This window comes from Ovis aries, chromosome 15 (genome assembly GCF_016772045.2).
Source record: "Ovis aries strain OAR_USU_Benz2616 breed Rambouillet chromosome 15, ARS-UI_Ramb_v3.0, whole genome shotgun sequence".
Classification (NCBI taxonomy): Eukaryota; Metazoa; Chordata; class Mammalia; order Artiodactyla; family Bovidae; genus Ovis; species Ovis aries.
This window is the reverse complement of record NC_056068.1, coordinates 21,497,067-21,512,237: the sequence shown is the minus strand read 5'-3', so window position 1 is coordinate 21,512,237 and position 15,171 is coordinate 21,497,067. Positions and strand designations below refer to the sequence as shown.

The 15,171-nt window shown below is 43.7% G+C and overlaps 1 protein-coding gene across 2 annotated transcripts in view; it reads right to left on the bottom strand.

Moving 5' to 3' along the window:
* The window catches only part of HOATZ (HOATZ cilia and flagella associated protein), a 36,331-nt gene extending 26,930 nt beyond the window's left edge, over window positions 1-9,401 (bottom strand). For both annotated transcript variants that reach the window (XM_004016008.5, XM_027979184.2), the window contains exons 1-3: window positions 9,169-9,401; window positions 8,663-8,701; window positions 7,780-7,850 (exon numbers count right to left, since the gene is read on the bottom strand). In XM_004016008.5, the coding sequence (XP_004016057.3) occupies window positions 7,780-7,850; window positions 8,663-8,701; window positions 9,169-9,394 (336 nt within the window). In that variant the 5' untranslated portion in view covers window positions 9,395-9,401. The remainder of the gene's footprint in view (window positions 1-7,779; window positions 7,851-8,662; window positions 8,702-9,168) is intronic.
* Between the last annotated feature and the right edge of the window lie 5,770 nt (window positions 9,402-15,171).

Genomic DNA, 15,171 nt, shown 5'->3' with positions numbered 1-15,171 from the left:
CCACAGGGTTGCAAAGAGTCGGACCTGACTGAGTGACTTCACTTTCACTTTCACTGCTTACAAGGTGTTTACTAATTTGAACAATAGGGCTTCATGTACCTGGAATCAAATAGTTCTGACTTTATTTAAAAAAATACACGATCTTCTTTGCTTTGTTCTGTGTTCATTAGTTTCATTTAGTCATGTTTTACCAGGCAATAGTATGGGTCCTTGCCTAATTGTACTATAGGGCTTAAAATGCTTTTATTTTGTTCTTAAAGTGAATGCATACAGAAGAGAAGATAAAGAGATCTTTGGAAAAAAAGATGAGATGCATTTGGGGCATGACCCTATCTAACTCTGGGGATGGGTCTGTCTGGGGCAATGAATTCAACTATTTGATCTCAAATATCATTTCTCACCCCAGGTATCTTTTGGTGGACTCTGTGTGTGTGTGTGTGTGTGTGTGTGTGTGTGTGTGTGTGTGTGTGTGTGTGTTAAGTCCCTTTAGTTGTGTCTGACTCTTTGCGACCCCCCACAGACTGTAGCCCACCAGGCTCCTCTGTCCATGGGATTCTCCAGGCAAGAATACTGGAGTGGACTGCTATGCCCTCCTCCAGGGGATCTTCTCAACCCAGGGATCAAACTCATGTCTGTCTCCTGCACTGGCAGGCAGGAAGGTTCTTTACCACTAGCACCGCCTGGGAAGCCTTTGGTGGACTATAGATGTTACTAAAGAAGATTAAGAGGGAAACCTTATCTGTCAACCTTAAATGTTTCCCAAGATTGAATAATGTTTGAAGACAAAGCAGTACAACAGAGGATATAAAAGTAATTCATATTTATGCAATCTTTTAATTATCATTTGCTACCAAAATATTTGCTTGATGTGGTGAATACAGTCTGTTTTTATTATTTTTCCACTTGAATTCTTTGACAAATTTGCAACAAGAATTTAAATAAGTATCTTGTTGGTGAAGGAGAAACCCACCAATTCCTAATGGTATTCATTTTATGGAGGAAAAGGATTTTATTACTACATAAGGGCACAAAGGTTTGTCTAGTCAAGACTATGGTTTTTCCAGTGGTCATGTATGGATGTGAGAGTTGGATTGTGAAGAAAGCTGAGTGCTGAAGAATTGATGCTTTTTAACTGTGATGTTGGAGAAGACTCTTACGAGTCCTTTCGACTGCAAGGAGATCCAACCAGTCCATCCTAAGGGTGACAAGTCTTGGGTGTTCATTGGAAGGACTGATGCTGAGGCTGAAACTCTAATACTTTGGCCACCTCATGTGAAGAGTTGACTCATTGGAAAAGACCCTGATGCTGGGAGGGATTAGGGGCAGGAGGAGAAGGAGACAACAGAGGATGAGATGGCTGGATGGCATCACCAACTCAATGCATATAAGTTTGTGTGAACTCCAGGAGTTGGTGATGGACAGGGAGGCCTGGTGTGCTGCGATTCATGGGGTCGCAGAGTTGGACACGACTGAGTGACTGAACTGAACTGAACTGAAGGGCAGGAAAGCAAAATTAAAACAAAGCCAGGTAACACTGAGACTGAGAAAATTTTGATTTGTCTGGGTAGCCATTCCTGGGCAATTTGATACCAAAAAGGATTTTCTTTTAACTGAACATCCTGGACAATGATACTGAGGAAATTCCTTACATCTTTGGTTTGGCTCTACAAAACTGATTAACATGATTCTGAGTGTCCCTTCAAAGTATAAGATAATGGAGGATAATGTTAAAGGTTTCCACTTTTGTGATTTGGTATCTAAAAATGCATCTTTGTTAAGCATGATCTCAGCATAGAATGATTTGCTTCTGGTTCACTGAAGTGTCAGTCATATAGCAAACTGACTTTTTTTGTTTAAGAAATAGGAATTTCTTTTTTCTTAAAAAAAATTAAAATGTATTTATTTAGTTTTGGCTGTGCTGGGCCTTTGTTGCTGTGCGGGCTTTCCATTGCAGTGGCTTTTCTTGTGGCTGTACACGCTCTGGGGTATGCAGGCTTCAGTAGTTGTGGCCCCCAGGCTCTAGCGCACAGACTCAATAGTTGTGGTGCAGAGGCTTCGTTGCTCCATGACGTGTGGGATTTTCCTGGATCAGGGATTGAATCTGTGTCTCCTGCCTTGGCAGGCAGATTCTTTGCCACTGAGCCACCAGAGAAGCCTGCAAATTGACTTTTGAGGAAGACTTACCCCATAGTTAGCATTGGTTGTACAGGTTGTGAGACTGAACAGATTTAAATCCCACTCCTGATAAAATGTTAATTGCTCAGTCATGTCCGACTCTGTGATGCTATGGACTGTAGCCCACCAGGCTCCTTTGTCCATGGAATTCTCCAGGTGAGAATGCTGGAGTGGGTTGCCATTTCTTTCTTCAGGGGATCTTCCTGACCCAGGGATTGAACCCAGGTCTCCTGCACTGGAGGCAGACTCTTTACTGTCTGAGCCACCAGGGAAGCCTGATAAAGAGTATATCTTTATTGCTGATTCACAGATGAGATCTTTTCCTTCTAAAAACCTTTAGTTTATATTCACTCACATTAAACTCTGATATCAGATGGATGTTTATGAATATGTTGTCTATATACATGCCTTAAAGTACTGCTCTGATCTTTTCTTCCCCTCCCAGAAAATGAATAATTTATAATCATTTTCATAAAGAGATAATCAGGTAAAGAGCTTTCTTAAAGGTGGCAAAACTAAAAAGCAAATTAGTTTTATGATTTCAAAGAATTAGCTGACTATTCATTTATGATAATGTTTTCAGACTACTTTAGAACTCTCAAAGGAAGAATAATGGGCCAGTACAGAGCTATAAGGTTTCCTTTATGGACAGAGTAAGCCATTTAATCTTGATGGACTCAAATTGTTCTTGATTTTCTGCCATGGCTATCCATCACAGAAATAGTACTTGTGATTAATAGCATTTTTTCTACTAACCAAAGTATTTATAATGTATACCTGGAAGATATTCCAAGATGGAGGATAACATTAAAATTTTAAAAAGTTCAACAACTGAAAAAATCAATCAATATCAATTGGGGAGAAAAGCTACAAAGGTATTTTTAGGAGAGAGAGAGATAAATTTTCAGATTTTCATTAATTTTAAGGAGACTGTGAAAAGAAAAAAAAACTTTAAGTGACTTGATGGGGAATATTTTTTACCATTTTAGAATGAAAATCATACCAGGAATTTACTTACAAATGTATGTGTTCAAAATATGTAGAAGATCTGCAAATTAATAGAACCTCCCACCGCATTTATTTTCTTCCATCAAGCTGAAAATTCTAGAATGGTGGTGGCAGCAATGTAGAGAGAGTACTACAATCTTAAAAAAACAGTGTCATCCAAAAATAGAGTCCAAGTTTTAGTAATTACAAGGAGTCACATTTCTGCCCATCATATATAGACCCATGAGGTAGAAGGCAGTGGCACCCCACTCCAGTATTCTTGCCTGGAAAATCCCACGGACGGAGGAGCCTGTAGGCTGCGGTCCATGGGGTCGCTAAGAGTCGGATACGACTGAGCGACTTCACTTTCCCTTTTCACTTTCCTGCATTGGAAAAGGCAATGGCAACCCACTCCAGTGTTCTTGCCTGGAGAATCCCAGGGAGGGGGCAGCCTGGTGGGCTGCCGTCTATGGGGTCGCATGGAGTTGGACATGACTGAAGCGACTCAGCAGCAGCAGCAGCAGAGGTAAAAGCAAAACTGAGAGGTGGGGGCAGGTGCTAAATTGATCCTAAAGTAGACTGGCAAATAGGCTAGCTTTGGAGAGTATTCTTACAAAAACTGTCAGCCTGGAAAAATTTGTCAGGTGTATACACATGCAAAAGGCTAACCAAAATGACATTATCACTGTATAGAGCATATGTTCATTCATTCATTAACTCAGTTATGCAATTATTTATTCTATCAACAAATATCTATTGAGTTTCAATAGGTAGACGAGCATCTGCTACTGCTGCTGCTAAGTTGCTTCAGTCGTGTCCAACTCTGTGTGACCCCAGAGACAGCAGCCCACCAGGCTCCCCCGTCCCTGGGATTCTCCAGGCAAGAACACTGGAGTGGTTTGCCATTGCCTTCTCCAATGCATGAAAGTGAAAAGTGAAAGTGAAGTCGCTCAGTCATGTCTGACTCCTAGCGACCCCATGGACTGCAGCCTACCAGGCTCCTGCGTCCATGGGATTTTCTAGGCAAGAGTACTGGAGTGGGGTGCCATTGCCTTCTCCGAGATGAGCATCAGGGTTAAGCAAATAGGAAATGACCTCTGCCCTCATGGAGGAAAAGAGAACTGGAATTTGTCGAGAGCAAACGATGGCCAAGTGTTTTACATATCTTATACCAGCTGGATGAGGGGGATATTTTTATCACTGCTGCTTCTCTGTCTGAGAAAGCTGAGCCTTACAGGGGTTAAGTAGGCTTCTCAAGGTCATTGAGAGTAAGTGGCAGAGTCAGACTTCCAAACCCAGCTTGTCTCCGAAGTCCTCTACAGTATGGTGCCTGGAATCTAGCAGGAGAGACAGAAACATCCACATGCAGCTGTAACACAGATCATGACTTGCTCTGGGAGCACAGAGAAGGGACCTATTCATTCTGTAGTGTCCAAGTCACCTCTGGGAAGGCTTCAGAGAGAAGTTGTATCTGAGGTTGTATTTGAGTTGAAACTTGAAGGTAAATGCGGGACAGCATTTTAGGAAGACACACAAAAGTGCACCGCAGGTTGAAGAAACAGTGTACAGTTCCAGAGGGCTGGAAACACTGTTTCTCGTACTTGTATTCATACCACAGTTTTGAATTTTAGAGTCTTCAGCAGCACACTTGAACAATACCGTGGCCATCAATGAGTACAATAAAATGAGACTCACAGGCTTTGGAATTAGGATACAGGCTTTGAATTTAGACTCAGCCACTTTTCAGTTGTGGGAACTTTGGAAGATCATTTAAGCCTCGTTTGATTAAATGGGAACAATCATGAGGTTATTTTAAGGAGAGTATGCGTTGATGCATATACAGTGCTTAGCTTAGTATACATACCACATGGTATGCACTTACTAAATTGGGTGTTATGAGTACTAGATCACAATGGTATCTGAGGACATCTATTGTTGTTGTTCAGTTGCCAAGTCGTGTCCAGCTCCTCACGACCCCGTGGACTGCAGCATGCCAGGCCTCCCTGTCCCTCATCATCTCCTGCAGTTTGTCCAAGTTCCCATCCATTGGCCTCCCCAGTGGCTCAGATGGTAAAGAGGATATCTATAAGAGCATTCAATTATTACATGATTCTCTTAATTGTATCACACCATGCTGACTCAGATCTCCTATATCCTCACAGGGCAGTTTCAGTAATATTCTCTTTCTGTCCTGCTGGTTTGCTGCTTGGTTAGGGCTCTTTTATTCTCAAAAGATAGAGTCTTGTTTACACTGCCTTGCAGAACCTATTTGACTTAATGTACAATTTGGCAGATATCACAGGATAATGTGTGTGTTTAGGTTTAGCAAAAATATATTAATATTTACCCATTTACCATCAGAGCACATATGGCAAAGGGTACACAGTGTGCCCTAGCCTAGTGGCTGAGCACCAGCTGGACAGAGGACGCTGGTTTTGGGGTAGAGGGTGGTGAATAGGGGAAGGAAGGAGAGTGGTAGAAGACAGTTAGGTCATGGTCAGACTGTGAAAGAACTTGAATACCACGCTGGAGAGTTTGGTCTCCATCCCGCAGAAAAGCTAGGGAGAAAAATGAAACCAGATATATAGATTGAAATATATCATTCCCATCCCCACTCCTGCAATTTCCATGTTGAAACTCTAACCCTCAGTGTAACTCTATTTGGAAACAGAGCTTTTAGAAAGGTGGTTCAAGTTAAATGAGGCCATAACGGTGGGGTCCTAATATAATAGCACTGATGTCCTTATAAGATGATGAAGAGACACCAGAGCTCCTGCTACCATTTGAGGATGCACCGAGAAAGTGACCATCTATTGCAGAAGCCTGGGAATGAGGCCTCATCAGAAACCAACTCTGGAGGCACCCTGATCTCAGGCTTCCAGCCTCCACAACTGCGAGAAAATAAAATTCTGTTATTTAAGCCACCTGTTCTGTGTTATTTTGTTATGGCAACCCTAGCAGACGAATACAGTAAGAAAGCAGCATAACAGGACTTGGGTTTTAGGAAGATAACTAGTTTAGCATGGAGGATATTACTTGATTGGTCAAGTCTATACATTCTTTGAAACGCAGTTCTTTTGAGAAGAGTTCTTGAATCCTTAAGCTTGACTTTGATGTCCTTCAATGTCCATAGTTCTACGTGTGCATCTCTACCATAATAATGTATTATGTGCATATATCTATCATAATAATGCATTATTTAATCGGCATTCTCCCCCACCAGATTATAAACTCCTCGAAGTCAGGGAATACATCTTTATATTCCCGGCATCTATGATAGTACTTGGCATGTGACAGGTTCTCAGTAGATATCTGGGTATTAATTAATTAATAATAGAAGAAACTGAGGCAAGGAAATCAGTTCTAAGACTACTAATATAATAGTCCATTAGCATGAAATTCACTTGTAACTCCTCAAATTGTCTTAAATTGTTTGACAAAAAATGATAAAAATTGGAAATAGTTTGTCTTTAATCTTTTATTTCTAATCTCTTCCAAAAATGAAATTAAAATGTGCTGAAGAAGTAGAATTTTAATGATTTTTGCCTCACTGAAAATTAAGTTCTCTTCCCCCTCATTAAGTCCTTGTATAAATATACAGTATATAGTATCCCCAGGAGAGAAGAAAATGCTGACTATTTCTAATCACTTAATTTGTTTGGAGGAATCACCAAGAGTCCACAAAGGGAACTAACGTGATCAGCAAACTCAAATGATTGTTCTGTAATTTATGTAGAATTCCCAATAAGTCTTTTGGAGTTTGCCAATAGATCCGGTGATTAAAGACATTAGGTCAGACAAATCCTCTATCTTTGCTTTTATAGTACAGGAACACTTACAGGAATGGAATCTCCCCATTAACCAAACAAAATGTTTCTATAAATCACTGTACTAATTATTGAGTTAAAGTCTGCGCCTGCAACAAGAAAAGCAGACAAGGGAGGTTGCCAAGAAGAGACATGTTCAGTTGATTTGACACCACCAATGTGTTGAATTGTGGCCTTTAATCAAAATGGTTCTAGACGACAGACTCATTCCTCTGATCATTTAATTTTGACCTATTAAGACAGTCGGTTCATCAAAGAGTCAGACACGACTGAGCGACACAGCACAGCACAGCAAGACAGTCAATTCTCTTCACTTTTTCCTGTTCTTACACTATTTCTCTTCTTACAACTTTGTATATGATTTAGGGCCTTATTGGATGGAAAGTGTGTGAATCCATTTTCCCCCACTTCCCTCTGTTTTCATTGTTCTTATACATCCTTGGGCTTTTGCAGAGACTGAGAACTGCCAAAGTTTAATAGAATTTCTTAATCTTCGATTAAAGTTCTAATAAAGGTTCTTCAACACCCACACCGATATACCAGAAGCAGGAAATTTCTATATATGCACATTAAAAAAAAGAATATTGGGATGACTTGGAAAATAATGGAGAAGGGCATGGCAACACACTCCAGTATTCTTGCCTGGAGAACTCCATGAACAGAGGAGCCTGGCGGGCTATAGTCCATGGGGTTGAAAAGAGTCAGATACGACTGAGCGACTAAAACACACACAGAAAATGATAATGAAATTTTAATGAAAATCAAATAACTTTCTGAAATATTGGCCTACCTTTTGGAGATACTTTTTTTTCTCCTCGGATTCCTGAATCTTTAGGGTTTCAGCAGTGACATCTCTACTCTCTAAAGAAAACAGTCAAATTCAATCTGAAATAATTTTATCATGATTTTATAATAACGATAAAAATTAAAGGTTAAAAGGTAATACATAGAGTAGGAAGGTAACATAAATATGTACTGTCTTGCAACTTTATGAACCAAATTCATAAATAACTGGAGACTGAATTAATTAGCTCTGACTGCAAGGAACCTTTAATCTCTTTAGAAGAGGAGTAGCCTGAATCTGCTGCTGCTGCTGCTGCTGCTGCTCCTGCTGCTGCTGCTGCTAAGTTGCTTCAGTTGTGTCCGACTCTGTGTGACCCTATAGATGGCAGCCCACTAGGCTCCCCATCCCTGGGATTCTCCAGGCAAGAATACTGGAGTGGGTTGCCATTTCCTTCTCCAATGCATAAAAGTGAAAAGTCAAAGTGAAGTTGCTCAGTCGTGTCCGACTCTTAGCGACCCCATGGACTGCAGCCTATCAGGCTCCTCTGTCCATGGGATTTTCCAGGCAAGAGTACTGGAGTGGGGTGCCATTGCCTCCTCCAAGCCTGAGTCTAGAGATAAGAAAAGGTCTCTAAACAGAACAAACTTGTAGTATCAGATATTACAATTCCTATTCAAAGGGTTACAGGAATTTAGGCATTTTCCTCTGGATAAACGAATTGGTCCCTGAGGCAGGGTCCTGGTATGCTTTCAGAAAGTTATGCCAAAGTATGAAGTTGTATCCTTATACTTATTATCTATATATTTTTTAATTTTTAAAAAAATTCTTAGATTTGTTTTTAAAGAATCTAGAAATCAGGATTTTGAAAGGCATAAAACTTTGTACTTACTGCTTTCCTCAAGGGAAAAAGGCTGGAAATAAGTTTTCTCTAAAAAATACAAAAGGGAGGTAAAGAGATAACTGGAAAAACCATAGCATTAAAGGTATTTAAGTTTTCTATACCTATAAAAATTGCAGTTTCCCCATTTTAGGCCTTACAGGTCAGGGAACTTGTTTCCTAATATTGACTCTGCCTTCAAACTTCTCTAGGGTTTTCATGTTTGAACTCAATTATGTAAACGACTGTCTTTCATTTCACCCAACATTTGCCCAGACTATTCTACACTGTTTAGACAAATAGATGTCATAACCCAGGGGATATTTTCAGATGTGCTTTTAAAATATAACAAAGACACCACTGATCATTTTGGGGTGGAAAAATTGCAGAGATGATTTTAAAATTGTTTGTATAGAGGTTTAGATATTTGAATGAAAGACTCTTTAGAACTAGGTTCTGCAGTTTCTCCTGGGCGGGGCTCTAGTATCTTCCCCGTGGGTTACAGAGGAGCTACTCACCCTGTGCACTGCTCTTGGAAGGCCTCGCCACCGGCAGACGCTGGCTGCTACCTCTGGAGAGCACCAGCTGAGATTCGTTGTGGGGGTACATTGACGCCCCGATCCAGAACTGCTTGGCCAAGTTGGCATCGCGATCCGAAGAGCCGGTGAACACTAGCAATCCTTGGGGAAAAGCTTCACAGGACTCCTCTGGGCTGCTAAGACTGCTGCTGGGCCTCGTTTCCATGGCAACTGAGGACGCTTCTCCAAGCTCCTTTGCCGGTCTCTCAGCCCCGCCCCGCCATCACCCCGGAAACCCGCCAAGTTGGCAACCGCCACGGCCGGAAGCCCTTGGTTTGCTCGGTAGATGTTGGGGTCTGGCGCGTGCTTGTAGGTCACCTGAATCCCATTTCTGCAGTGATCACAGGCTTCGGGACCTGTCCAAGCCTTGGGGTCCGAATAGGAGAGTCAAAGCATCCACTTTGGGGCGTCTTGTCCTGTTGGAGTCAGTGGGGCAGCACTTCAGCTTTTTCATCCTCAGCCTCCTTCCCCCACCCTCCTTCCTCGTATCCCCGCCAGACCAGCTTCCTTTCCCCGAAACTATCTAAATAAAGCTTTCAGTTCCTCAGTTCCACCGCCCCAAACCCTTTTCCACACCAGATTGCTGTAGCGCAGCACCCTCTATGGGGAGGTTCTGGGCCTGTATTGATTAATTCAACAGGGCAGCTAACATCATAGCCTATGGTAGCTAGAGGTCGAAACTGGGCTGATAGGTACCCATGTGTATAGTTTTTTACACATTTCCCCCCTGAATCTGAGCTTCCCTGGTGGCTCAGAGGTTAAAGCGTCTGCCGCCAATGTGGGAGAACCGGGTTCGATCCCTGGGTCCGGAAGATCTCCTGGAGAAGGAAATGGTAACCCACTCCAGTATTCTTGCCTGGAGAATCCCATGGATGGAGAAGCCTGGTAGGCTACAGTCCACGGGGTCACAAGAGTCGGACACGACTGAGCGATTTCACCTTCACCCCTGAATCTGTAAGGCCAATCTTACGGAAAGAAGCTTGATTTAGATCGTCAATCCCACTAAAAGCTGCTTTTACGGCAAGAGCTGTAAATGATTACTTAAATATATCGGATAAGTGGGATGAAAAATACACTATAAACATTTTTGTTAATATGTTTCTACAAAAATGTTAACAAATGTTATATGTGTAGCTTTCCCCGGAGATCTGGTTAATCTAGGAACAATTTAACATTTTCAGCGATAGGAAAGTTGTAATTACTGTGGGAGGAATTGAGATGGAAATCATAAAACCAATTTAGGAAAGGACATGAACATATTGGTAATAACCACAATTTTGTTTCCTTTTGACACTTTATTCTTTCAAGATATTAATACAGTCACAAAAATATAGTTCAAAAGCTGATAATTACAAATCTATACAATGACAGCTAAGGAAAAAAATTCTATTCTCCAATATATCTGAACATTTTTTGGTTCAGAGACTGAAGGGATATTGAAAAATCATATATGTATCTATGTATCTATCTATATAAAACATACATTGTATATTTAGCACCTAAAATGTTGACTTCTCTCTTGGTTAAGCTATTGATAAATAAGCAATGGGCAATAGCAGCAAATTCCAATCCCCCTCGCCAAGCCCCCCACATTGATATATATATGCAGCTCATTTGGATGAATTCCCAAATCTTTTTACCTGGCCGTGTGGTTAGTGATTGGTATTATTAGCAATCAGCTAACTACACTGCCTAGTAACTAGACTCACAGGAAAAATGTTTACGTTTATCACAAACTGCGTCTGAGGTTGGTGCTCCATAGACGTTGTAATAGGCAAGGTTCAGCAATAGCTCACTTGGTGTCTTGGTGAATACCCTACTAAATAATGAGAGGATGAGCTGGTTGGATGGCATCACCGACTCGATGGACATGAGTTTGAGAAAGCTCCCGGAGTTGGTGATGGACAGGGAAGCCTGGAGTGCAGCAGTCCATGGGGTCACAAAGAGTCCGACACGACTGAGCAACTGAACTGAACTACTAAATAATGAAAAACAGGCGCAACGAATCACAGCAAGCAGCATTAAACGCTACGTGGGGGCTCCACCCAGCAGTTAAAAAGTCTTAAGGCCATTCAACACCACGGATTTCGCTTTGTTTACATGGGATTGCACCGTTTTGCTTTTACTCTTAGAGATGGCCAACAGTTTAACAGTATCTAGAAGCAGCAGCTTGCAGGAGTTTGCAAGGGGGTTACTAGCAAGCTGACAACGTGCTCCGCCAGCAGAGCTAAACGCTGACGCATCGGATCGCGAAGCCCTGGGCACTCTTCGCGAACGCTTGAGGTTGGCGGTTAGCCGCCGAGGGTGGCGTCCTCCTCCCCGCAGGGCGGCGGGTGATGCTGTGCCTTGTTTTGATGGCAGTGGAACTAGTGATTGTAAGCATGAGAGTACAATCAGCTAATTACACTGCCTACAAACCGAGCACCGGGCGCCCGCGGGCTCGAAGCTCTCAGACGGTTCGCAGCGCCGACGCGGTGTCCCTGAGCAGGCGAGCGGGAGAGATCAGGCCAGCCGCGACCCCACATTTCCCCGGGGGCGACACCCGACAGTGCCGGGGCACGAGGCCCAGGACGCGGGGCCCCAGAGGACGCCTCCGAGCCGCCCCCCAGCGACTCTCGCTCGGCCCGTGGGGCTGCGCTGGGCCCCCGCCGGACGTGCGGCGCACGCTTGGCGAGGCCGGCGGGCGGCGCTCCAGCGGCAACCTGCCGCCTGCTGGTTCGGCCCCCACCCCAGGCCCGGGTGACTCCCGGGGGAGCCCGGCCGGCTGGCCCCACCTGGGCCACCGAGCCCCCGACCCCGCGTCCCCGGCCAGCGGTCTCCCCGCCTCCCGGGGCTCTGCCTCTCGGGTCCCCTTCCTTCCCTTCCCTTTCCCCTCCGCTCTCCCCGGGCCGGCTCCCACCTCCCTCAGCCGGGCCGGCCAGCCCCAGGAAACTTCTCTTCAGTTCTGGGCCCCAACCCTTCGAGCCGGCTCTTTCGACCCGGTGCGCCCCGCCGCTCCGAGTGGCCAAGTGACCGTGGCCGTGGCCGACCAACCGCCCTCAGAACCCCGCGGCTGGAGGGGGCGGGGCGGGCGCGAGGGGCCGGGTGGGGGAGGGGCGGTGGGGGAGGGGCCGGGTGGGGGCGGGGGCGGGGAGGACGCCGCCTGCAGGGGCGGCGGGGAGCCTGTCTAGACCAGGCCCCGGACGAGGAGGCAAGGATCTTGGGAAGTTGATTTTCTTCATCTATCCGGAGGGAGGAAGAGCTCCTTCTCTCCGACGCCCCCCTCCAATGAACCCCAGGCCCTCCCCCTAGTTTTCAAAACCCATCCTCTTCAGGGAAAACAGCTTGCTGGAGTATCAGCTGGTTGGCTCCAGTTTTCCGAAGAGCGGTTGGCCTGGGTGGCCTGTAACATGCCGGAGGAGTGCCCAGGAGGTCCCGCCTGCCCTCTTGTGTTCCCGTTGGGTGCTCTCACATTGTCGGAGGGCCATTCAGTGGGGGTGGGAGCCAGATCTTCTTTTAGTCAAGAGAGGGAGCCGGCCAGCTCGTTAGTTAGATGGGAGTCTGGGCCGCTTAAGGTCTGAGGCCGAAGTTTCGTACCCTCTAGGTCAGTTTTGGTGGTTTAGTCGCTAAATCGCGTCCAACTCTTGCGATCTCATGGACAGAGGAGCCTGACAGGCTACAGTCCGTGCGATTCTCCAGGCAAGAATGCTGCAGTGGGTGGCCGTTTCCTTCTCCAGGGGACCTTCCCAACCCAGGAATCGAGCCCAGGTCAACTTCAGGCAAAACTATTCCTACTTCTGGTACATTGTTTATTTCAATCCCTGCTGTATGTTTCGAAGAAGGTAATGGCACCCCACTCCAGTACTCTTGCCTGGAAAATCCCATGGATGGAGGAGCCTGGTAGGCTGTAGTCGGTGGGGTCGCTAAGAGTCGGACATGACTGAGCGACTTCCCTTTCACTTTTCACTTTCATGCATTGGAGAAGGAAATGGCAACCCACTCCAGTGTTCTTGCCTGGAGAATCCCAGGGACGGGGGAGCCTGGTGGGCTGCCATCTATGGGGTCACACAGAGTCGGACACAACTGAAGCGACTTAGCAGCAGCAGCAGCAGCAACTATATGTTTAGCCCCTAGGGTCGTTCCACCATCCTATGTACAACCTAGATGGTAACACAAAATGAACACGCATAATTTACTATACAAGACAGTGCCTAGTAAATGTCCAAGGCGGGTAGAAATAGAAGTGAGAGGGGTGGGGCATGAAGGAGAATTATCATCATCGGTTAGGGAAGTGTCATGGAGGAGGTAGTACTAGAGTAGGTCCTTGAAGCAAGCATCCTTTTGGACATTCAGGGTGAGGGCTGTGGAACAAAGACTGTTTTGTGACCGGTTGTATTTTCTTATTCTCTCAGTTCCACATTTGAGGATGTAGATGTGTTTATGTGTGCATTTGGAGTACATTGAGCAAAGAGGAGAGTGAGGATTTCTGGGAGACCTCTACTAATAATTCTTTCCCTTAGTTACGCCTTCCCTTTGTTTTCTTCAGTGCATGAATCAGGAGAGAATAAAGAATATTGCTTGATTACACACTTTCTGGGGCTCAACTGGAAGTAGCCCTCCCTTTGATCTTTATTGACCCAAATAGCTTAATTCTAAATGATTGTCCACAGAGGAAAACTCCCCAGCTATAGGCTGATTCCCTAAACCCAGCAAGTGGTCTCACAGATGCCACTCAACATGGATAGGCCCAGATGATCTAGATCATTCAACACACATTCCAAACTCACATATTCTTAAAATACCAGAAGAATCTTCTCAAGGATGAATTTGGTAAGTTATAGCATTATCTTTGAATATGAAAAACAGTACTTTTTTTTTGTTAAATGCGTCATTTGCTCTGTGTACACCAAAGTGAAGAGTAAGAGACCAAGGTATAAAATGTACAATACAGAAAATGTTAATTGTAAAAATTAACTTGTTAAATTGCAAAAAGGCAGATTATTTACAACGAACAATGATTTGTATTCATCGTATCTTTGGGAGAGCATGACGTTGTTGACTACATTACATAAATCCTTCGTAAACCTTTAACATGTACAGTATACCAAGCCATTATCAGGCAACATGCTGTAATCAGAGTTAGCTAACCTCTAAACTCTCTAGAGATAACTGTAGAGTTCAATTTGTACTTTCTAGTTAAATATACATATATAAATAAAATAGCTTCCATTCCATTAACCATATGCAATCTTATAAGTCTTGGTTAGGATGTGGTTACAAAGGCAATTCTTTCAAATTGTTTCAAATTGTTAGTCATTTTTACCCAATACAGTATTTAATACCTCCTCCTGATATTTTATGATTATTAGCTGCATCTTGCATGTCTTACCTGAGCTGAATTGCTGTCATCCAAGGCAGTGGTTGCAGGTAGATGCCTTGAAATTTAGATTTAAAAAACTTTTCTTCAAAGATGATTAAAAAAAATAAAATTCATATATAAAAGTCATCAATATGCATTGCCTACTGAAATCAAACATTTAAAATGTAGTTTATTTTGTAGGTAGTGCAACTAAAAAATTAAAATAACGAGACGAAATGTGTGTGGGATAGTTTTGCTTAAAAAAATAAAGAATGCTTGTTCTTAGGGTTGCTGTTGGTTTGGCCTGCAGTTACTAGAGAAACTCCAAGGATCTCATTCCCTTTATGGTTCATGTCTAGACATGCCTGGAGACCAGGGAGATCCATGATTTAATCTAAGTAAGAATGCTTGTGGTGTTTTTAAATGCCCAAACAGAAGATTGCATTTGTTTTATACAGCACCAGGAAGGTACCATTCAGTGGCTTGTTTACCGTTGTATTTGATTTCTGGGCGTTTGGTGATTAGGGAGATGGGGATGTTGTACTAAGGAAAGGAAGTGAGATTAGTTGTTAGGAGGAAAGCAAGAAGAGTGTAGAAAACAAATA